Source organism: Thamnophis elegans, chromosome 5 (assembly GCF_009769535.1).
Source record: "Thamnophis elegans isolate rThaEle1 chromosome 5, rThaEle1.pri, whole genome shotgun sequence".
Taxonomy (NCBI): Eukaryota; Metazoa; Chordata; class Lepidosauria; order Squamata; family Colubridae; genus Thamnophis; species Thamnophis elegans.
The window spans coordinates 31,752,399-31,775,512 of record NC_045545.1 but is presented as its reverse complement, the minus strand read 5'-3'; the positions used below and the strand labels follow the sequence as shown (position 1 = coordinate 31,775,512).

Sequence of the window (23,114 nt, the reverse complement as noted above, 5' to 3'; positions counted from 1 at the left end):
AATCAGAAGATATAGATTGGATACAAGAAACATCAATGAAGCTGTAGAGATTGTAAAACAGCAGATAACAGCAACATCTAGAAAAATTGAAAGATATGAGGCACGAATCATCCAATATAAACAAAATCAGCAATTTCGATCAGACCAACGGCGTTTTTATCAAAGTCTTAATGTGAATGGTGACACCAAAAGTGAAAAACCAGAAAAAACAGGCCACAGTTGAATTCTGGAAAGAATTGTGGGAAAATGCAAAGGACTACAACAAGGAAGCAAAGTGGATACATGACTTTGAGAAAAGCATTGGCACAAACAAATGCAAGTATTAGAAATAACAACTGAGATGGTCAAAAATCGAGTGAAAAAGGTAAAAAATTGGACATCACCTGGAAAGGACCAATTACATGGTTTCTGGCTCAAATATCTGACCAGTTTACATGCAATATTGGCCAGGCAACTGAATGAAATTTTACAAAAGGGCCAAATTGATGAATGGTTGACAACTGGAAAAACATACTTGATTCAGAAAGATGCAACTAAAGGAACAACACCTGAAAACTACAGACCAATAACATGCTTGCCAACAACCTTCAAATTACTCACAGGCATTATTGCAGATAACATGATGGATTATTTGGAAACAAGCAACATCTTGCCAGTAGAGCAAAAAGGCAACAAAAGAAGGAGCAGGGGCACAAAAGATCAGCTTCTAATTGATAAAATGATATTAGAAAATTGTAAGAACAGAAAAACGAACTTGAATATGGTCTGGATTGATTACAAAAAGGAATTTGACTCACTGCCACATAGTTGGATCATAAAATGCTTAGAAACAACTGGCATTAGCAAAATACATCCTTTACTGAAAAGGCGATGAAACAATGGGGAACTGAGTTGGTGGTAGGGAATGAGATCTATGAATGGTTAATATCAAGCGAGGAATTTTCCAAGGTGATTCACTTTCACCTCTCTCTTCATCATCGCAATGATCCCACTATCAGTAATTAAAAAAAATGAAATTAGGCTACCAAACAGCCAAAGAAGCTGAAAAAAATTTCACATTTACTATATATGGATGATTTGAAACTCTATGGAAAGTCAGAAATAGAAATCCAATCATTGACAAACACAGTCCGAGTATTCAGCACCGATATTTCAATGCAGTTTGGCATGGAAAAATGCGCCACTGTATCCATAAAAAGGGGCAAAATCACTGCATGTGAGGGAATTGAAATGCCCAATGGCCAATTAAATAAATGCAAAGAAAATGAAGCCTACAAATACTTAGGCATTCTGCAGTTGGATAACATCAAGCATGGAGAAGTAAAAACTATTGTGAGGCGAGAGTACACCAACAGAGTTAGGAAAATTTTGAAATCTAAATTGAATGGTGGAAATACAATCAAGGCCATAAATACCTGGCAATACCAGTTATAAGATACACAGCTGGTATAGTTAACTGGACACAAGCTGATTTGGACCTTTTGGACCGAAAAACCAGGAAACTAATGACAATGCACTACAGTTTACATCCACGTGGTGATACTGATAGACTATATCTGCCCCGAAAATCAGGTGGCAGAGGATTATTACAAGTGAAGCAAACAGTTGAAGAAGAAAAACATACACTGGCTGATTATTTAAAAGAAAGTCAAGAACATCTATTAATGAAGTAAAGAACAAAAATCTACTGAAGGCCCAACAGACGAAACAAGAATACAGAAAAGAAGTGATAAAATCAAGAATGGAGAGTTGGCAGAACAAAGCACTGCATGGCCAATTTCTGGAAAAAATAAAAGATAAAGTGGACAGTGAACAAACTTGGTTATGGTTAACAACAGGTACATTAAAGAAAGAAACAGAGTCACTAATCCTGGCTGCGCAAGAACAAGCTATCCGCACAAATGCCATTAAGGCCAAAATCGAAAAATCCTCTGATGATGCCAAATGCAGACTTTGCAAAGAAGCTGATGAAACTGTTGATCACATACTCAGCTGCTGTAAAAAATCGCGCAGACTGATTATAAATTGCGGCACAATTCAGTAGCACAAATGATCCATTGGAATTTGTGCAAAATTATAATATTAAAACAGCAACAAACTGGTGGGAACATCAGCCTGAAAAAGTCACCGAAAATCAGATGGTCAAGATCTTGTGGGATTTCCGTATACAAACCAACAAATACTGGCGCATAATACACCAGACATCACACTGGTTGAGAAAAATAAGGTCACAATCATAGACATCGCAATACCAGGTGATAGCAGGGTCGCCGAGAAGGAACATGAAAAAATCGCAAGATATCAGGACTTAAAAATCGAAATTCAACGACTATGGCACAAACCAGCAGTGGTAATTCCAGTGGTAATTGGCACACTGGGTGCTATTCCAAAAGCACTGGAATTACATTTAAAACAGTTAAAAATGACAAAATCACCATCAGTCAAATGCAAAAAGCCGCACTGCTTGGATCTGCACGCATATTAAGAAAATACGTTACGACGTCCTAGGCCCCTGGTGGGGCCCGACTAGTAACCAATGCCAAATCCGGCGAAACAACTGGCCGCTGTGATACAATTGTATAATAATAATAATAATAATATATAATAATAATAATAATATAATAATAGTTTTTGTATTAGACAACTGATTCACACATTATCTATGGGGAAGGGTGTTTTCCATATTTAAGAAGCTGTAGCTTGCATTTGAAAAATATTTCTTATGTGTGTTTATGTATATAATTAAACATTTAATGGAGATAGCTTAAAAGTGTAATGAGTGATAAATTTTTCATCTCAGATCAGACCAAGAGCAGGTGATTAAATACCAATTGTGCTGGCCATGGGATATTTTGCTCCAGAAATTTTTATATTCATAATGGGGTTTATGCTGCAATTGTCATATTCTGATATGAAGATCATGGAATATTTTTTCTGAGTTGACATACACATTAGTTTGCCATTTGAATAAAATCAAAATGTTTACCATCATTTTCTTCCAATAATAATTTCTAATTTAAGGCATATGATAGTGTAGTTTTATGTTCTCTCTTTCTGTCACGGTGAAACGCTCCAGCTACCTGGCCTTGATTTTGTTGGGGAAAGACTCATTGGTGAATTATGACATTTTAAAAAATAAATTACAAATGTTATAGAATATAAATGGAAGCAAAAGAAATATTCCATATACTAAAGATATAATCAGAACCCTTGCACATCAAATTCCTAAATTGTCAAACAAACACAGGTTTATTTTTATATCTAAGAAGCCAATAACCTGGGCGTTGCCTGGGTATTTATTATTAGGGGGAAAATGTCTGGACCAAACGTAATTTCTAATGTTGGATTTTCCCCCTTACCAGAGGGAGCCCCCTTATGGAGTACTGTGAAGCCATTACCATAGCAATTTCACTGTGCTGCACAGTAGAAGCCATTTTAAGGCACAACAGGCTGTATATTAACAGAACACACACCCCAAGGAGTTTTAGGGGTGCCCCCTTGGTATTTGTTTCCAGAGAGTAAGTCATCTGCGTACCAGATTTGGTTCAAGTTGCTGCAGGCATTCCAGAGTCATGCTGGAACATACACACACACAGCCGTAGCACAAAATGTGTCTTCTCTACACAATGCTATACCTGTTCCCTCCTTGGGATAACAATAGCTTCCTCATTCAAACTAAGACAGCAAGATTCTTAAGTGGCTTGTAACACACATGAGAAGTTGTGGCCTTTCAAATGTTACTGAACTCTTAGCATCCCTAATGGACATACTGGCTGGTATGGCTACTGGGCAGTATAGTTCTATCTGCGAGGGCTGCGGATTCTCTATCCCTGTTCTACATCTTAACTCCTTTTCCACATTAATGACCTGTAATCTGCTAAACAATGGAAACTGCAATAGTATTCATTATTGTTAGAATAGCTTCAAGTAGATATCAAAGAAAAAATAAACAGGGTGGATCTGCATAGCACTTAGACTGAAGGACCACTAGGAAAAATAGGAACTGTAAGCTAGACTGGGAAGTTAAAAATACTCCTGGAAGAAGACAAGTCAATCACTTCTATCATGTGGTTAGGAAAACCACATGGATATTAAAAGTCAAGCTCAGTTTGAAGGAGCTTTAGTTACCTGGAGGCTTAAATGGGACTGCAGTATAAATCAGGAATCTTCAAATGTTTTTGTCTAAAGTTTAGATTCTAAACATATGTTAAACAACTGTAGTGGCACAGAACAGTATTGCAGGCTAATTCTGCTGACTATCAGCAGTTTGATCCTGTTCGGCTCAAGGTTGAATCAACCTTCCATCCTTCCAAGGTTGGTAAAATGGGGGACCCAAATAGTTGTGTGCAAATGCTGACTCTGTAAACCACTTAGAGAAGGTTATGAAGCGATATATGTCCTCTGGCTAAAGAACCAATTTTCATATGCTAAGATCTGCAGTTCAAAACCGGTTCTAAGGTGAGGCTGTGGTACAGTATCAGCACTATGTAAATACAGACTCCCCGGCTTAAACATTTCACTTATTTTTCATAAGTTCTTTGTTCCTTCCTCTCTTTTCTCTGACACCTTATCTGACTCTTGTAAGAATTTGATTAGGTTTAAAACAAGTACACTAATTTTGCTCCAATGCGAATGAAGATAATACGCTCAAACATTCTATATGCGCAAGATTCAATGCACCCATATTTCTGAATGTATTTTTTTTTAAAAAAAGACACAGAGAGAAAGAACAGACATTTTTGAAGATCACCATAACTCTGGTTTCTCCAAAGGTACATAAGGTTTTTGAGTCTGTAGAAAGTATTATAGCTCTCAAACATACAGTTTCTTTCTGCTTAATAAAGAGAGTTTAACTACTGGGTAGTAGATAAATGAAGAAATACTTGAAGCAGCAGGTCAAAAAGAGAATGAACGTTCACTCAGTCTGGCTCGATTAAAATCACATTTCATGGTCTCAAAAAGCAGCTTCACCAGTTCTGTCTTCCCTCGAGCCAGCATAGCTTTGGAAAGTTCAAGCACCTCACTGGTGTGATGCCGACAGACCAATCGAAGTTCCTGCTGCACTTGCTGGCTTGGATATTTCTCTTCCGCCTTCTTCACCCACAGCTCTACCTCCTTCATTAGCATCTCCACGTTAATCCTCTTCTGAGCAAACAGGGTAAGCAGCAGCTCCATTAAGTACCGGAAGCTCTCTCTGTGTGTGGAACCCACATCGTCCAGCTCTATGGCTTGCTTGAAGCACTCCATGGCTTCCAGAGTCTCGTTTTTAATCCAAAGACATTTCCCTTTCAGCACCTGGAGTTCAGGCAAGACATTTCCCAGGTCTAATTCCATGGCTTTAGTAAAGAGCACAAGGGCTTTATTGAGGGCATTTTCATCCACAAGGAAAAACTCCTGCATAGCATCTACTCCCAGGTAGTAATATACCTAGAAATTTTAAAAATGAGAGAAAAAAATCCCAAGGTCATACATGTTTAAAAAAACATCATCTTTTTATCAAAAAAAATCAAGAAGTCTACAGGATGTGGAAAAACGCAATCATAAACTTCAATGCTTTAAGAAATCCCCCCCCACCGCATCTGTGATGGATCATGAAATATTTCACAAGGAGGAGTATCTTGAATTGCAAAGTTTTAACAACTTTAGCATGAGACTCTGATCAGTCTGCAGATATGAAGAATCAGCATTTTTTTTTCTTGTTTCTTTGGTCAACATACAATGAATTTAATGATTAGGAAGCAAGGAAGTTCTGTTCTTCTATACTTTTAGAAGTTTGGGGTTTTTTTCTTTAAAAAATGCGTGTGTGTGTTAAATCTTAACAGAGATATTTTGCTGGGATTTGGGCCTCAAAACTCATAGAAAATGTTAGATCTATTACTCAGCAATATGCCCCAACTTGCTTGCACTATCTTGCACTGCTAGAAGGTATGTGAAAAGGATATATGGATGAAGTTGGTCATGCTTGCCTTGGACAGACTCTTTAATAGAGAATTTTCCCTAAGATAATGCTGCTACAGAAGAGGTTTAATAAGCCAATGCAGAAGCTACTTGGCAGAAATGAAAAGAAGACCATGCTACAAGAATAGAAACAACAAAAAAAGTTGGCGACACTGAATCAAATCGGGGGATGTTATCAAGAAAAGTTCTGGGATGGGAACTTGTCAAAAACAAGAGATTGGACTTCCATTTGTCAGAAATGGTGTAGGGTTTCCTGCTTGGGCAGCAGGTTGGACTAGATAACCTACAAGGTCCCTTCCAACTCTGTTAATCTGTTAAAACCAGCAGACAGCCTGATCTCCCCAGGATGGTGGTTCTCCATAAAGTTGGCAAGAAAAAAGCAGCACTTCCTTGCTTCAATAAAGCTGAAATTTTCAGAATACATCAGCCCAAATCTGCCCAAAGTACAAGGATCATACGATCTTGCTGCATCGCTGTTAAATAAAGATACTTGGGCTGTGTGGTTAAGCTGGTGAATGTGGTTAGATTATTTCTATGAGCTGGATTGTGTTCAAAGCCCCCAGTGCTGGATTTGGTTATATGCAGTTGTGGTTTAACCCTGGAACTCCACTCAGAGTCACTTTTGGGAGATGGATACCCTTACTATTATTACTACTGTACAGAGGTGGTATTCAGCAGTTTCTGGCCAGTTCTGGAGAACTGGTAGCGGAAATTTTTAGTAGTTCGGAGAACCAGTAAATACCACCTCTGATTGGCTCCCGCTCCCATCTATTCTCTGATTCCCGAGTCCCAGCTGATTGGGAGGGAATGGGGATTTTGCACTAACCTTCCCCTGGAGTGAGGAGGGAATGGAGATTTTGCATCAACCTTCCCCTGCCACACTCACCAAGCCACACCCACCAAGCCATGCCACGCCTACCAAGCAACGCCTACAGAACCGGTAGTAAAAAAAAATTGAATCCCACCACTGTACTGTACTACTGCTATTACAAAAAAAAAAAAAAACACCTAAATTTACGGTTCAGCAGCACATAGGAAACAAAAGAGACCTAAGAATTTAGGGTAATTTCTCTCACTATCTCACGTCCATCATTTTTGTATCTCTAAATTTTATGTTGTTCTGTGAGGGTTTTCTAGAATAAATGAAGGTGAGGAACATCCCAGCTGTTTACCCCTCTACCCAAAGTGGCTCACCTAACACCTTCCTTAGGACTCTTTACAGTGTCATGTGTAAATATGTATCTAAACCAGAACTTAACTGGATTGCGTGTACAATATATGTATATGTGTATGTCTACATGAATGTATATCTATGGTGTATGTAGTAGAACTTTTAAATCAACAAACCTATGCTTTAAATACAGTACATTTGGTCTCTGACTAGTGTGGTCTTTTTAATCTGATTTTTTTTCTACTAAAGAAAAGTATGTTGAATGTCTGTTATTTTCTGCTGGTTTTAAATATTGCAAGTTGCATTTTTAAAATTACATTCTGTTTTTCTCAGACTTAGAATATTTTGTGACTGGTGTGTGTGTGTGTGTGTGTGTGTGTGTGTGTGAAGAGCAGTCAAAGTAACATAAGCAATATTGAAGCATTTTGGTATAGAATCTCCTCACATCGGTAAGGAGCTGAGTGTCCGATTTGATGTTCTAAGTACTTGTGGATATTGCTATTCTTGATTGGCTGTATCAGTTTAATAAATCCATAAACAGGTATTTTTTAAAATGGGAGCAAATCGATTTTGAACAAATAAACAAGAACATTTTTAGCTCTATATTGTAGTTTACTGAATAACAACATTTTATTATCTGGTTAGGTTTCTAATCTATCATCACCAGACTTCAAGGATAGCCTTTTAAAAGAGGTTCCAACATCATTGTTTCTCCTTGTGCATCTCACCTTTCTTTCCATCAATCCTTCTGCCTGGTTTTGTCAAGAAAAAACAAATAGAATAGCTACCCAAAGCCTTTGGTTTGCTACCCAAAGTAGTTTAGTATTCTTCGTCTGGAAGTTCCTGAAAATAGTGAACTCAGTGAAAATATATGGACAGCATAGATAATTTCACTTACTTGGCCGAGATCAACGTAGGTTTTCAGGCAGGGGTGGACTTTGATGACTTTTTCAAGATCAACTTTGGCCCCCAAAAGGTGCTCTGGTCTGGCATTTCAGCCAAGCCCATCTTCACACGTTCCACATCCCGTAAATACAGTTAATCAGCATCTAAAGATAAATGTATAGTGCTCGTTGACTGCTGAAACCTTGGGGAGCTGCTGAAAGAGAGAAATTGACCTCATGTGGCTTTCTCGCTTTTGAGCTCCTAGAAGGGAGCAGAGGGGTATGATCAGTCTAAGGACAGTGCCACCTTAAGATGTGTGGACTTTAACTCCCAGAATTCCCCAGTCCACATCTTAACTTGCCAAGTTGAGAAACACTGGCCTAAGGAAAAAGTTGCTAACTAACACATTCACTTAGAAAAATAACAAGTGGAAAACTACCAAACAACTATATCAAGGCAGATGTCTATGGAGATTCAAGATTGTTTCTTGAAAAAAGCACCTTTGGGCATACCAAGGAAGGGAATTTGGGTTGAAACCTAGGGTTTCTAGGCGAGGAGTTCTGAAACCTTCAGACTTTCAATGTATTTGGTCAAATTGTCTGCTACAGCTCCTTTTAATGTCAATGTAATATATGTTGTGTATACAGTTAAATGTATATAGCAATAGCAAAAATAGCACTTAGACTTAATATACGCTTTACAGTGCTTTACAACCCCTCTACGTGGTTTTACAGAGTCAGTATATTGTCACCCAACCAATTTGGGTTCTCATTTTACCACCTCAGAGGATGGAAGGTTGAATTAACCTTGAGCCTGGTGGGATTTGAGCTGCCAAATTGCAGGCAGCTGCAGGCAGCAGATGTAGGCTAGTACTGCACTCTAACCACTGCACCACTGAGGCTCTTTTACCTTTTTAAAAAAATATGTTCAATTGTGTCAAATAGTTTGATGTCATAAAATATTTTTTTTAAAAGGCATTGGATCAGGGGGGGTTTCGACCGGTTCGCACCGGTCCCTGCGATCCGGTTGGTCGCCAAACTCAGAAGTAAGTAACTTCCGGGAACGGCGAAGCCCCCGCCCCGCGCCCGCGCGCGCCCGCACACCCGCGCCCGCTCCTTACCCGGTTTTTACAAATTCTGCGCTTCCATGCATGCGCAGAATGCATACAGCGCCTGCGCGATCCTCCAGGAGCAGCTGGAGCATCGCGCAGACGCTAGTACGCATGCGCGCGCTGCGCACATGCACACGCACACCGCGTGCATGCGCGAGGATGCCACGTGCGGTGCGCGAGGACGCCGCCAGCCTCGTTCCAACCGAACCGGTTGGAACGGGGCGAGAAAACCCACCCCTGCATTGGATCCTTTGGAAATGCTATCACTGGGAAGGACTGCACTAACAAAATAAGCACTAACTTTTAATCATCTATACAAAAATATTCCCAGGTGTTTTGCTATGTGACCAAGTGAGTTGTTTTAAGGGCAAGCTACCTACCTTAGCACGCATACAATATGCCTGCCAGTTAAGTCCTGGATCAGGGATTACATCCAGAGCCATGTTGCAAACTGCCATTGCCATCTCTAGCTTGCCAAGGAAATGGAAGATTTTTGACAGGCGGTTGAGAACAGGCGGATTATCTCTAGCAACCTCTATTGCCTTAAAAGCAAATACATTTTCTCCATTAATCATCAGTTGTCATGAACAGGGAAAATTATTAATTATATTCACAATTTGGACACAGGTTAAAAGGTGGAGTTCTTTGGCCACTTGCATTAGGTGGCAAGTGAGTCAAAGAAAGGATTTCTCTACTATGTTAATATTTGTTGTTACTGTAAAAGCCTGGCTACTCATTTTGACTTAATGTCCAAGAAAGTTGTTGAATTCAGCAACCATTTTCACAATCACCCGCACCTGGATGCTGCATTTGATTACATATTCCATAAACATTAGCCAGGTGATTGGGCTAAGACGGTTTGTAGTCCAAGACATGTAAAGTTCCCCAGCTGTCTGCCAAGACATTTTAATGCCACTTTGGACATGCCCTCATCTTTAATTCATGGGTGAAAAAAACTTGGTTAGTTCCCTATAAGGAACTGAAGATTTAGCAAAGCATAGAACAGCAATAGGACTTAGACTTATATACTGCTTAATAGTGCTTTACAGCCCTTTCTAAGTAGTTTACAGCTTAGATTGCCTCATTTTACCGACCTTGGATGGATAGAAGCCTGAGTCACCTTGAGCTGGTAAGAATCAAACTGCTGGCAGTCAGCAGAATTAGCCTGCAATACCCCATTCTAACCACTGTGCCACCACAAGAAAAGGCATATTCAATTATTTTAGACTTGTTAATGTTTAAAGCTTTAGGAATATTTCTTATATCAGTGAGCTAGCATTATAGTAGAATATAAGCAGATGAGCAACATGCCTCCTCTTCCTCCTTTATAATTGTGAAGCTTGGAAGAAGCTTTTTGCTTCTCTTGCTTGCATACAAAGGAGATGATGAACCAATAACATCATCCTTTCATTATGGTCCTAAAGTATTTTTTCTGGGTGCACTCTCCTTGTTCTAAGTACTCCTTCCTATGTAAAAAAAAGGAATGGGGCGTAGTATGTGTTGTCCCCACATTTCTGTGTGGACTGAACTTCTCCCCACATCAATGCCCCAAACTTCCTATCTTAAAAATAAGGTTTGAAGTATTGTCAACACCTCTTGAAGAAAAACTGCATGAACAGGATTGTGATCAAGCAGAATTTCCTGTTTAGCATTCTGCAGATACTCATGCAAATGGCTGAGCTTGTACTATCCAATGCAGGCTGAGGTTGCTAGCATAGAGATGGATGTACCAAGCTCAGGTTAGCTTACCACACAACCACAATTCTTTGTACTTGCTGCTAACTAACCAATCAGCAAGCTCCCTTGCTATGCATTTCCCCTTCCCCTTGCAATGAAGTTTAGGTGTTTGTGTGCTCAATTTAGGATTGAGAAGGGAAGGATAAACCTCACTCACAGTGTTGGGAGAAGCAATTAACTTTGAATCCCACTTGTAAAATGGAAGAAAATGGCAAAGGAAGATATAGTGCTAGTTATGTATTATGCAGTAGGAAGAACATTAAACAAAGAAGCATCGAATATATATGAGCCATGGTGGCACAGTGGTTAGAATGCAGTATTGCAGGCTAAGTTTGTTCACTGCCAGGCGTTTGATCCTGATAGGCTCAAGGTTGACTTAGCCTTCCATTTTTCCGAGGTTGGTAAAAACCCAGATTGTTTGGGGCAATATGCTGACTCTGTAAATCACTTAGAGAGGGCTATAAAGCACTATGAAGCAGTATATAAGTCTAAATACTATTGATATTGGAATATTGTCTTTTAAAAAATGTTGGGAAACTGGGTACCATTCCGTCTTTGTCTTTTGTAATGATTAATTATATCAGCTACCTTTCCAAGCAATCCAGGGATCAGTTCCAGCATAACCACAGTCATTAATGCCCAGGGGAGTAGTTGAGAAAGAATATTTCCTTTCTAGTAGCATCCCAAGATAGCACCAGGCTACAGCTAGAGAAAAGTAAGATATACTTCAGACCAGATCATTCCATTCAAAAATAAAGGTGAAGTTTTTGCCTTATTATTAATCTTAATTTCTACTTTTTAATGGAGATAGGTCCAGGGATGATATAGGTATAGAAAGGTTTTCCACATCAGAAAATTCTGATGCATTCTAGCTAAGCCAGCTTACTGCTGGTTAATACCTGGATGGAGACCCTCAAGGCAATATAGACCTGTAGGGTAGACTGTGAAATTTAAAAGATACCCTGGAGGATAACTCCAAACTACTTATGTAATTCTGCCAAGATAGTGACTTGATGGACAGAGATATGTGCATCAAGTCACCGAGAGAGTTGAGTTCACTCATGAGATTCGTGCATTAGAGCATTCCTCTTTTTCTTCTCTGCTTCTGTACATCTAAAGCTGATGGAAAGTAGAGATCAGCTTACATTTATTGCAGCTCACATTATGTAAATAATTGCAATAAGTAAATGCCCACATACAGTCCTTACATATTCATTGTTCTGTTTATATCGCTCTGCATTTTAAAAAAAGTCATTTGTATGCTTGCATATATTATTCTAATCAATAGATGCCTGAAGTGTGTTTTTTTTTTTTCAAATGAAAAGACTCTGGGGTATAGCAACAAAAATGCTAGAAGAGTATAGAATGTTCTTTCAGATCCATGACATTATTGAGACTAAAGCATTTGAGTATACAGAAGTGATTGCAATCAACCTGGGGTAACCCTTCTGATAATGTTTATGAAATAAGACAAACTTCCTAATGGGGAGAACAATTAACTAATGGAACAGCTTGCCATCAGAGGTTGTGGGTGGTTCATCACTGGAAGTTTTTAAGAAAAGACTGGAGAGTCACGTGTCCAAAATGATATAGGCCAGGGTCTCCTGCTTGACCAGGGAGTTGATTAGAAGACCTCCAAGATTCCTTCCAGCTCTTTTCTAATTGATTGACTGATTGAAATTGAGCTGGTAAAAAATGGAATTGTGTACGTATATTTGTATGTGCATTTGAGCGTTATAGAAAATGAGCCATATTGGTCCATGGCAACAACCAGTCTGTCTTCCCTCTCTTCTCCTTCTCTATCGCAATTAAAAAACCTACATCAATTGAGACACTCTATGGATATGATCAAGTGAGTTGCTGCATACAAGCTTATGCTTTGTCGAATTGTTAATCAGAAAAGATGCTACCAGATTTTTGGGTGTGTATATGTGTGTGGCAAGCAAATACATGCATTCTGGCAATGGTATCCCAATGTTCTGACCTGGCTTAATCCTTGCAGGCTAATGATCAATGAACCATTTCCCCTACCTCTGTAGTGTAGATTAGATGACTTTAGTACTTGTTGAAGCAAAACCAGAGTTCTGTTGAAAGCCTTCAGTCTCTTCTTCTCATCCTCCCCTTTGTTCATCCACACCCTATCTAGTCTGAAGGCAAAAAGAGGAACTAATATCATTCACACATACAGATGTGTATATGCAGGATTTGCTGAACTGATTGGCAACATACTTTAAAAAAAATTCTTATAGCCGTGATGGCGAACCTATGGCACGCTTGCCAGAGATGACACACAGCGTCCTCTCTGTGGGTACCATCGCTAGCTGCTCTTCTGGTTTTTGGTGCACACATGCACACCAGCTAGCTGGTCTTTGCCGGCACCGCAGCACCAGAAAATGGCCAAAAAATTGGCCATAAATGGCCTGAAAATAGCCGCCAAAACAGCCTGGAAAACGGTCCAGAAAACAACCCCCACAAATGGCCTCAAAATGGCCTGAAAACTGCTCCCAAACACCCAAAAACAGGTATGTGCGCACTGGCCCACTGGTCTTATGTTTCTGGCGCTCCAGCGTGCGTCTATGCACATGCGTTCCAGTTTGGACACTTGGTGCTGAAAAGGTTTACCATCACTGTCCTATAGAATTATTTTTTTAAAAATCAAATGTTGGAAATGCTTCTTTGAATCCCGTTCTTCCCATCCCTTCTAGTGGTCATACTTCTAGAGAGTGATATGGTCCAGAGGAAGCTTGTGATATCGTTGGGAATAAGCCACGCCTGTTATCTTTTGATTCATTCTTTTAATTTGATAATGGGAGATCTCCAAATTATTCCCAGAGAAGTAAGTAATCAGATATGGAAAGCTTTCAGACAACCAACTTGCCCCATTCAAATCATTATTTTCACCCCCTGGTTTAAGATCAGTATTGCTCATCCCTTGCAATGGAAGTCAGTTGTGTCTGACCTGGATATAGAGATTGACTGTTTGTGTGCTGGGTTCAAATTACCCATAGCAATTTTCCAAGAAAAAGCACTGCCTAATAACCTCAAGAAGTCTCGAGGAATTTTATTGTTTCTACTAGTACATCTAGGGAATTACTTTCACAATGACTACAAACACTGATTCAAACCATGCAACATATATTTTAGCTAATGTCAGATTTCATCCAGGTATTCATTATTTGGACGGATACAACTGAGCCTAAAATTTCTGTTGCTGAGACATATTTTAAGTGGGGTTTGCCCCATTTTATAACCTTTTTAGCCACAGCAGTTAAGGGAATCACTGCACTTGCAGTTGTAAAGTGAATCTCGCTTCCCCATTGCCTTTGCTCGTCAGAAGGCTGCAAAACACGATTCCATGGGCACTGCAACCATCATAAATACATGCCAGTTGCCAGACATCCAAATGAATTTTTATCACATGACCCATGGATAACACAACAGTTTAAGTGTGAAAAATGGCCATAGGTAACTTTTTTTTTAGTAACTCTGAACTGTCCCTAAAAGAATGGTGGCCAATTAAGGACTACAACTGTCTGTGCTATAGCTTTCAATGGAACAAGAAGTTTCTGCCAGTTTGTCCCAAAATGTTCTCGTTCTGTTTTTAATTTTGATATCCTTTCTTTGTGGAGACAACTGATGGTGAATCTTTACTCTGGACTCCTTCCGTGCCTCACCTGATGTGCAGAGTGGCCATGGCAAAGTACCAGCTCCATTTCTCCTCTAAAGGTATCTGAAAATTGGGACGAAGGGAGGGAAGGGGAAAGACAAAGGAGTCTGATTAGGCACTGGGGACTGAGTGATCACATTCCCAGTACCAGTCATTTCATGAAATGAACGATTGTAGTTGTTAACCATGTTCTTGCTGCAATCTACAAACCATATGACACAAAACTTAAAGTCCACCTCATTTGATGTAATAAATTCAAACCTAAAATAAAGAGCAAAATCAGTTCATCAGCTCTATTAAATATTGAGTAGTAATTATTTGTCCTGTCCTGTAAAGAGGAGACTGACATTAAAAAGTATTAAAGTATATATTTAATGGAATTATAAGGGCAACATTTTTAAAAATGCAGGTAGAAATTAATGCTACAATAAAAATCAAACAAAATTAGAAACAGAGAAAAAGCAGAAACAAAAGCTGAACAGTTTATACCATATGCAAATTCAGATCATTTCTTGTGGCTGAATATTTTCATGCATCTATGGTATGTAGTTAACAAATTCAGTAAAATTGGTCAGATGGATTATCTTCATTGAGAAAACATCATTTTCCTACAAATTATGCCAGTTTATGCAAACGTGTCATCTTTAATAAAGTAAGTAGTAATTGATTATAAATCATAGGGTTACTTCACTAACATTTTTTTAAATATAGGTGATAGTTCAAAAGGACACAAATACAGGAAATAAAAAATTGATTTTCATATTGCAGAAATCTCAGGGTAAAAACAATATTTTACTGTATATGTCCAGTTTAAAATACATTTATGAAGGTTATTTTGATGCCATTCTGTTTTCTCTACTGCCTAAGAACTTTGAATCTTGCACAATGGTATAAAATTAAACATAGACCATCCCTTTAGTGTAAATATTGTGCTATAACAAGTAATTACAGTTTAGCCACCTGTCTTGTGTTGTGGCCTTTAGTAGTTGGGAGTACAAATTGAGCATTAAAAAGAAAATAACTTCGTGACAGCCGTAAATCAAGAAAATAAGAGTAAGAAAAATAACAAACAGCAACTACCTATTCCTGGTCCTTGGGAAGGACTTGACAGGTATAGAAAAATTCCACATCGAATCTAAATATCTGGCTGACTGTGTAACCAACCACACAATAATAATATAACATGAAACCACAACATCTGCCTATGCCATGTCCTTGGAAAGGGCTTGACAGGTGGATAAAAACACCACATCCAGTCTAAACATCTGGCTGGCTGTGTAATTAACCACAACAATGAAGATCCTAATTAGAAAATGGAAAGTTAATACTGTTTGGGATGGATCAGGGCTGTTCAGAAATGTCCTTGATATGCAACTTCAAATGTTTTAACCTATTAACCTAAATCTTTCCTGCCCTGATTATTTCTGGATATTTCTTATAGCCATAAGGAAAAGTGGTTATAAAATGCTTCAGCCAACCATGAAGCAATTAGTTATGGAATCCCAAGGCTTATGTATTTACTCTGTTTAACTCCTTCATGATCAAAATTGTGGTAGACTGTGAAGACCACGCTAAGCCATCAACTCTACTTTATAAGCCAGAAGCCTAGGTTCTCATAGTATGCTAAGCCATCAGAATAGCTCTATACCTTCCACAGAAAAACATAAAATTAAGATTCCGCAAATCCTTTTCACATTATTACCCATTGGTGCTGCCACTTCCTCATGCAGGACCAGGAGCTTGGTGATCACAACAGTTCTGGACAAAGTCCTAGCTCAAAGAATGGCTTATATGGCTTATAATGAAAAAAGCCTAAATGTTTTATTTAGTGTCATAAGCATAATTGAAGATGTACCACCTGGTCTAATTACTTGCAGTTTTACCCAAGAAGGCAATAGATAAGTGCTTTGTCTTGATGCTGGTGAAGATCATCTTACATCTTACAAGACCAGCCTTTTCCCCAGCATGGTAACCTTCACATGTGTTGGTCTCTTCCAGCATGGTCAATATTCATGGTGTCTAGGGATATCAACACAGCCCAACATATTTAAAGAAATTACCCAGAGAAAAGCTGGTAGGAATTTTCTCCTGGTACCACGTCATACCGGTCATAGAATGCTTAAGAATCCACTTTGTCTCCTCCCACTCTTAGCTCCCAGTGTTGGCGCCTATGTGGGTTTTGTTCAGCATGCAGGTAGTCCTAGACTTACAACACAATTGAGCCCAAAGTTCCTGTTACAAAGTGAGACATTTTTAAAGTGAGTTTTGCCCTGTTTTACAACCTTTCTTGCCACAGCTGCTAAGTGAATCACCACAGCTTCTCCATGGACTTTACTTGTCAGAAGGTTGCAAAAGGGGATCACATGATGTCATAAATATGAGTCAATTGTCAAGCATTCAAATGTAAATCACGTAAACCATGAGGATGCTGCAAAGATTGTAAGTACGAAAAATGGTTTAAGTCACTTTTTTCAGTGCCGTTCAGAGGTGGGTTGCTGCCAGTTTGGCCCAGTTTGGCCAAACCAGTAGTGGCGGTGGCAGGAGGCTCCGCCCAGCCACCCGAGACTTCTGCACATGCACAGAAGTTTTGAGGGTGCACATGTGAGGTAAACTGGTTAGCAACCCACCACTGGTGCCATTGTAACTTTGAACAGTCACAAAATGTAAGTCAAGGACTACCTGTATATGATAGAACTCCAGTCTCCCACTAAATACAAATGATACAAAGATACAGGATAACTTAGTTACCTGCTTTCCATAAGCCAGAGCCTTGCTGTAGAGAGTGAGGCCTACAGTCAGTTTCTCCATCTTCTCTTCTTCATTTGTTAGCCTGATATCAAAGGCATAAGCATAGCCCTGTTCAGCCAGGCAACGGGCTGCTCTGTCCTGGTGATTTCCCTGCAGCTTGTCTTCTGAATCCAAACCCATAAAGTGGGAGAGCTGCTCAGTGCACTCAGCCTCTTCTTGCTCCTGGTTCAACCTGTCATAGATGTAGGCCAAGTTGGCCCAAGCGTTTAAGTTCTCAGGCTGCTCCTGAGTGATATGCAAAAAATCTCCTTGGCTTGCTCCACTTCCTCCAGGTAGAAGGAAAATACCCCGAGAAGGTTTTGAATGGCATATTGCTGTGAGCCAGTTTCAAACTCCAACTCGTAGAGTAGACTTTCTCGTTTCAACTTCAAGTCTCTCCCTTGGAAGCTGATTGGTGCAGAAGTTTCAAAATTTAAATTCATATCTAGATGAAAGTGACCAGGAATGTAGTCCATCTCATCAATAAGAGTGTCAATGTCCACGGCGGTGTCTTCCATTTTCCCTGCTGGAAAGACTCCTGACCAGTCCAGGAGTCTTCAATCAGCAGCTTTCCAAGATTTCCTCTCTTTCTCTCCGTCTTTCAAATTTGTTTGCCTTTCTGAATTCTCCACCTCTTTTTTTTAACCAGTATTTCTGGTTTAACTGCTGATTCACATGATGCCTGCAAAAGGAGGAGCCGGATTAAATGCCTGTTCTTCCTTAGTCAACCTGCTGCTTCATATTCAGCATTTGCTCAGTGAATCACCCAAAGTAGAAATCAATTCTAGTGGTCAATAATCAGCAAGACTGAAAACCATCACAAGGTAAAGGAGAGCATGAAAATCAGGCATTCTGACTAAACCGTAGTTATAAATAAAATGGTTAACAGTTCAAGCTACAAGCTGAAACACTATTATGCATTTCATAATCAGTTGGCTAGAAAACAAGCAGAGATCTTTCTCCATATCATCTATCTGGGATCTCCATGCATTATGATGAGTTTGGAGCCTAAGAATCACCCTTGGCTGGGAGCATACTTCAAAACATAGAGGGTGTGGCCAGACAAAAACTAACCTTCATTTCATTTACATTTAAATGAATAAATACAACAGTTCAGGTATGAATAATAAAATTAACATAATGTAATTAATAATTTTGTGCTTCTGCTCCATTAAGTACCATAATTTAGAAAAATATTCAAGGAACTGGAAACTTTTTTTGTTTTTGGGAATATATTTGTATTATTTTTACATTTAAAACAATGCAGTACCACGAAGTCTAAGTGACCATACATTCACATTATATACAGCTAGTCTCAACCATTAACTATTAGCCTACTTAATACATTGTCTATCCTTCTGTCCAATCGCAATATATACAGTTTGTGCCAGTCTTGTCACCTTGTCTTACACCTTCAAAATATTCTGATTCCCCTTTATTTTTAAGTTCAAGAGTGAGCCTTTCTGCTTCCGCACAGGGCAACACTTTTCTGATTATATCTAGCTGTGATGGTGTTTTTTTCCCCAATGTTGTGCATAAGTTATGCGCACCGCAATTAGTACATGTATAATTAGATAAACTGTATCTTTCTTAAACCCCTCTGGCATTATATCTAGGAGAAAAATTTCTGGTTTAAACAAGATTTGGTCTCCCACCATTTGTTCTAACCATGATTGAATCATTTTCCAATATTTTTTGCCTCATTGCACGTCCACCACATATGATAAAAAGTGCCTGATGTTTTTTTACACTTCTAACAGTTTGGGGCCAGATTTTTAAACATTTTGGAGAGCCGTGCTGTGGGATGGGGATGCCATCTGTAGAACATCTCATAAAGATTTTCTTTATAAGTCGTAGCCATTGTTAGTTTCAGATTAAGTATCCAAAGTTTTTCCCACAGCCAATTCCACATTATAACCGAAATTTTTCACCCAGGTGGCCATAGTTTCTTTAACATGTTCCTCCCCCTTATATTGCAACAAAAATCTATACAATACTTTGATCAGCCTGTTTTCTGTCTGTATCAAAAGTTTATCCAATATTGTGTAATCTTTGACAATACTTTCATTCTTCCTATCCTGTGCAAACCTTGATTGGATCTGTAAGTAAGACCACCATTCTACCTGTACCCCTTGTGATGCCAATTCTAATCTAGTTCTGATCTCCCGCTGTCTGTTCAATAACTCTTCATATGTAACTATATTTTCCATATTAATTAAATTTGGGTGTATGTATGCTTCCATTGTAGATAGCCAAATGGGTGTTTTGGTATAATGGTCGTGTTTAATTTTGTTCCATATTAATAACAGGACTGTCTAATGTAGTGTCTATTGAAATATTTGTGTGCAGATCCTTTTTCATACCAAAGGAAGGCATGCCATTCTACTTGGAGGTCAGGACCTTCCAATTTGAGTAATCTTTTATTTCTCAGCATTATCCATTCTTTTAACCATGTTAGAGTGGCTGCAGTATAATAAAGTTCCCAATCTGGTACACCAAATCCTCCTTTTTCCTTAGTCTCTTGCATAGCCTTGAGTTTTATTCTTGGTTTTCTTCCCTGCGAAATAAATATCGAAACCAATTGATTCAAATCCTTAAAAAAACCTTTTTCTAATTTAATAGGAAAATAACTGAAAAATGCTGCATTCTGAATGGTGTATTGTAAGTTTCCCCTCCAAAAAATGTCTTAAATTGTTCAAATGTTAAATAGTATGTGCTCTAGAATACTAAAATACCATGCTACCAACAACAGAATGAAGCATTATATGTTAAGATGACCCTTCCAATGCATTATCTTGTGTTATTTCTTCAATGTGTATAAAACATAGGTTTAATGGGGAATGGTTCATTAGCATCAAGGCCAACCCCACTAGCTGAGAATTATGTGAGTTGTGGACTAATGCTAGGGTTTAACAATTATGGCGTGTGTCCTCCCTAAACATATCCGTGCCATTCCTTCTGCTATCCTTTTTTTGCTGTTACTTTACAGGTGCCATGAAAGACCAGCTGGAAATGAACTGGTATTCATATGTACAGATACAATCTAGATATAATGAAGATAGAAAAACTAAAGGTCTTTATAATAAAATGACTGAGTTAGACAAAATTTTAACAGGCACTGATGAAAAAGTAATTAAAAAACTATATGGATATTAATTGGAGTTTAAACTGCATGAAGAACAAGTTAAAGAAACTATGATAGCCTGGGGAAAAAACTTTTAGGTATGGGATTGACTTAGAGAATTGGCAGAAATTGTGGTCTCAAAATTACAAAATGACAATGTCTACTGCATATAGAGAAAACTTGTATAAGATGTTTTACAGGTGGCACCTACCTCCGACCAGAATCGCAAGAATGTTCAAGAATAAATCAGAAAAGTGTTGGAAATGTCACCAGATACCTGGCTCATACTACCACATGTGGTGGACTTGCAGTGAAGCTAAAAGATACTGGACTAAAATCCACATGTGGTTGGAGAAAATGACACACAAACAAATAGACTTTAAACCAGAGGTCTTTTTATTGGGATCATACCAGAAACCTACAACAAAGACTTAAAATATCTGATTGTAAATGTGTTAACAGCAGCCAGAATTGTATTTGCAAAAAACTGGAAAAACGAAACAATACCAAAACAGGAAGAAGTTATCCGAAAAATAATGAACTGTGCTGAAATGAGTAAATTGACATTTGAAATTAGAGAGTAAGAGGATGAACAATTTTATAAGATATGGGATTTGTTTTATCGGTGGCTAGGGGAAAAAAAAACTTTGGAAATGAAAAATGATATACTTATGCCTTAATTGAAGAAAGTAAATGATGATATAATTATGCTGTGAAATAATCTAACAATGACACAATGAAGAATTAATATAAGGTCTGGGGATATAATGTATAAGGTTAAGAACTTATTATAATGATATTTTGCTGCTGATAAGCAATTCTAATAGGGGAACAAATGAAAACTGGTATATATAGGCAGCGATGCTTTGTTGAAAAGATCTCTGTTTGAAGGTATGAAATGCAAAGTTAACAATAAATATAAGTATACTTTCTGGGGAAAAATAATGCTAATGTTAACTGAATATATATTGTAGAATGAAAATGAGGCCTTTAGTTATATTAGATGAAACATTTGAGACAGTAAATATTTGAAGATGCAGATGTTAAAACACCTGTAACCAAACGACATCTTGTATGTGATGATGGTTTTTTTTCTTTTTTCTTCCCTTTTTTGGGTCTTTTCCCTTTTTTCTTCTTCTTCTTTTTTTTTTTAAATCCTAGGTTATTGTGGTGTCTATTAAATATACAACAGAGAGATACGGGGTGTGTGTATGGGGGGAAATGTAGTAGGGATGCACCTGTAATCAAATGACATATTGTATGGGATGATGGGTTTTTTTTCCTTTTTTTTGTGTGTGTGGGTTTTTTTCTTCCCTCTGCCTTTCTTTTTCTATTGTTATGTGATTATGTTGTCTATGTAATACAAATAAAATAAAATTGGAAAAAAAGAAAGACCAGCTGGGCAGGATCTAACCATCTTTTCCAAGCATAGCCCAAGACTGAGCTGGAATAGCTGCCAGCAGCACTGACAAGGCTTTGTGAAGAGAGCTGGTTGCCCTGAAGACACACCTCTGTTAGGACCATGGAAACAGAAGCTCCAGCGTCTAGTGTTGTCATGGCAGTGAAATTCCAGAGCCATTTTCTTCTACAGCTGCCAATCAGGAAAGTGATCCTTCTTTTCCTTTTCTTCTGGGCAGCAGAAGATGGAAGATGGGTTCAAAAGGCTTCACAGGTGCCCCTTTTTGGACTCAACAAGCCAGGTATGGACAACTTCAGCAGGATTCGAGACAGGTGCATTTGTGTATCTCTCTCTTTCTGTCTTTACACACACACACACACACACACACACACCAAATGTTGAATTTATTCTTCCATGGTGCAAAGTAGCCAATGATCACACAAGGCAGGAAATAGTTTATTCTGTTATAGGTAGTCTGCAATTGACAGCCATTCGTTTAATGACCATTCAAAGTTACACAGCACTGAAAAAAGTGACTTTTGGCTACTTTACCCAATTAGGATTGTTGCAGCATCCCCATGGTCGGGTGCTCAAAATTCGGATGCTTGGTAACTGGCTCTTATTTATGAGGGTTCTGGGGTCATGTGATCCCCTTTTGTGACCTTCTGACAACCAAAGCCAATGGGGAAGCCAGATTCAGTTAACAACTGTGTTAATAACTTAACAACTGCAGAGATTCACTTAACAACTGTGGCAAGAAAGGGGGCTCAAACTCTTCCATACTACTACTAACTGGAACCATACCTGCAGAAGAGAACCATGAAAGAGAGTGTTTGCCAAAGAGAGTGTTCCTGGAGGTAGCTCATAAGATATATAAAGATACCATGACCAATGGCAGAGAAAAGCTTCAGAGATCTAGTAGTGTCAGGTTTTATTCCCCTATCCCTGTCCTACTAAAAATCATCAATAAAGAGGCTTAATACCACCTGGACCTGAAGCACAACAAAAACAGGCTCAAATAATCTCTTTCCTCCAGTGCCATTTGCAGTAGCAATCCTACTGCTTTCTCCAAAAGGGGAGGATAGAAATGGATTAGAACAGATAGAATAGAATAGATAGAAAATATGAGCAATAAAAGCAGAAAATATCGACACTTAATTGCTCTTATCAACATGGTATAAGCTTGAATATAGACTCCTATCAGTGCTTGGTCAGAATCACTCCTTATTTTACAACAATAGTACTCTACACATCTCTTTGCTTTGTTCGTTTCCT

At 38.6% G+C, this 23,114-nt stretch overlaps 2 protein-coding genes across 2 annotated transcripts in view; one reads left to right on the top strand and one right to left on the bottom strand.

Moving 5' to 3' along the window:
* Nucleotides 1–4,896: 4,896 nt before the first annotated feature.
* TTC22 (tetratricopeptide repeat domain 22) lies at nt 4,897–17,834 on the bottom strand. Its single transcript, XM_032217315.1, is given in 9 exon segments — nt 4,897–5,427; nt 8,028–8,107; nt 8,110–8,178; nt 9,502–9,687; nt 11,451–11,567; nt 12,894–13,009; nt 14,537–14,592; nt 17,278–17,582; nt 17,585–17,834. Coding segments are annotated over 9 exon segments (1,710 nt in total).
* Nucleotides 17,835–22,090: 4,256 nt separating this feature from the next.
* LEXM (lymphocyte expansion molecule) overlaps nt 22,091–23,114 on the top strand; it is a 32,400-nt gene continuing 31,376 nt past the window's right edge. The window contains exon 1 of the mRNA XM_032217318.1: nt 22,091–22,140. Within this exon, the coding sequence (XP_032073209.1) occupies nt 22,091–22,140 (50 nt within the window). The remainder of the gene's footprint in view (nt 22,141–23,114) is intronic.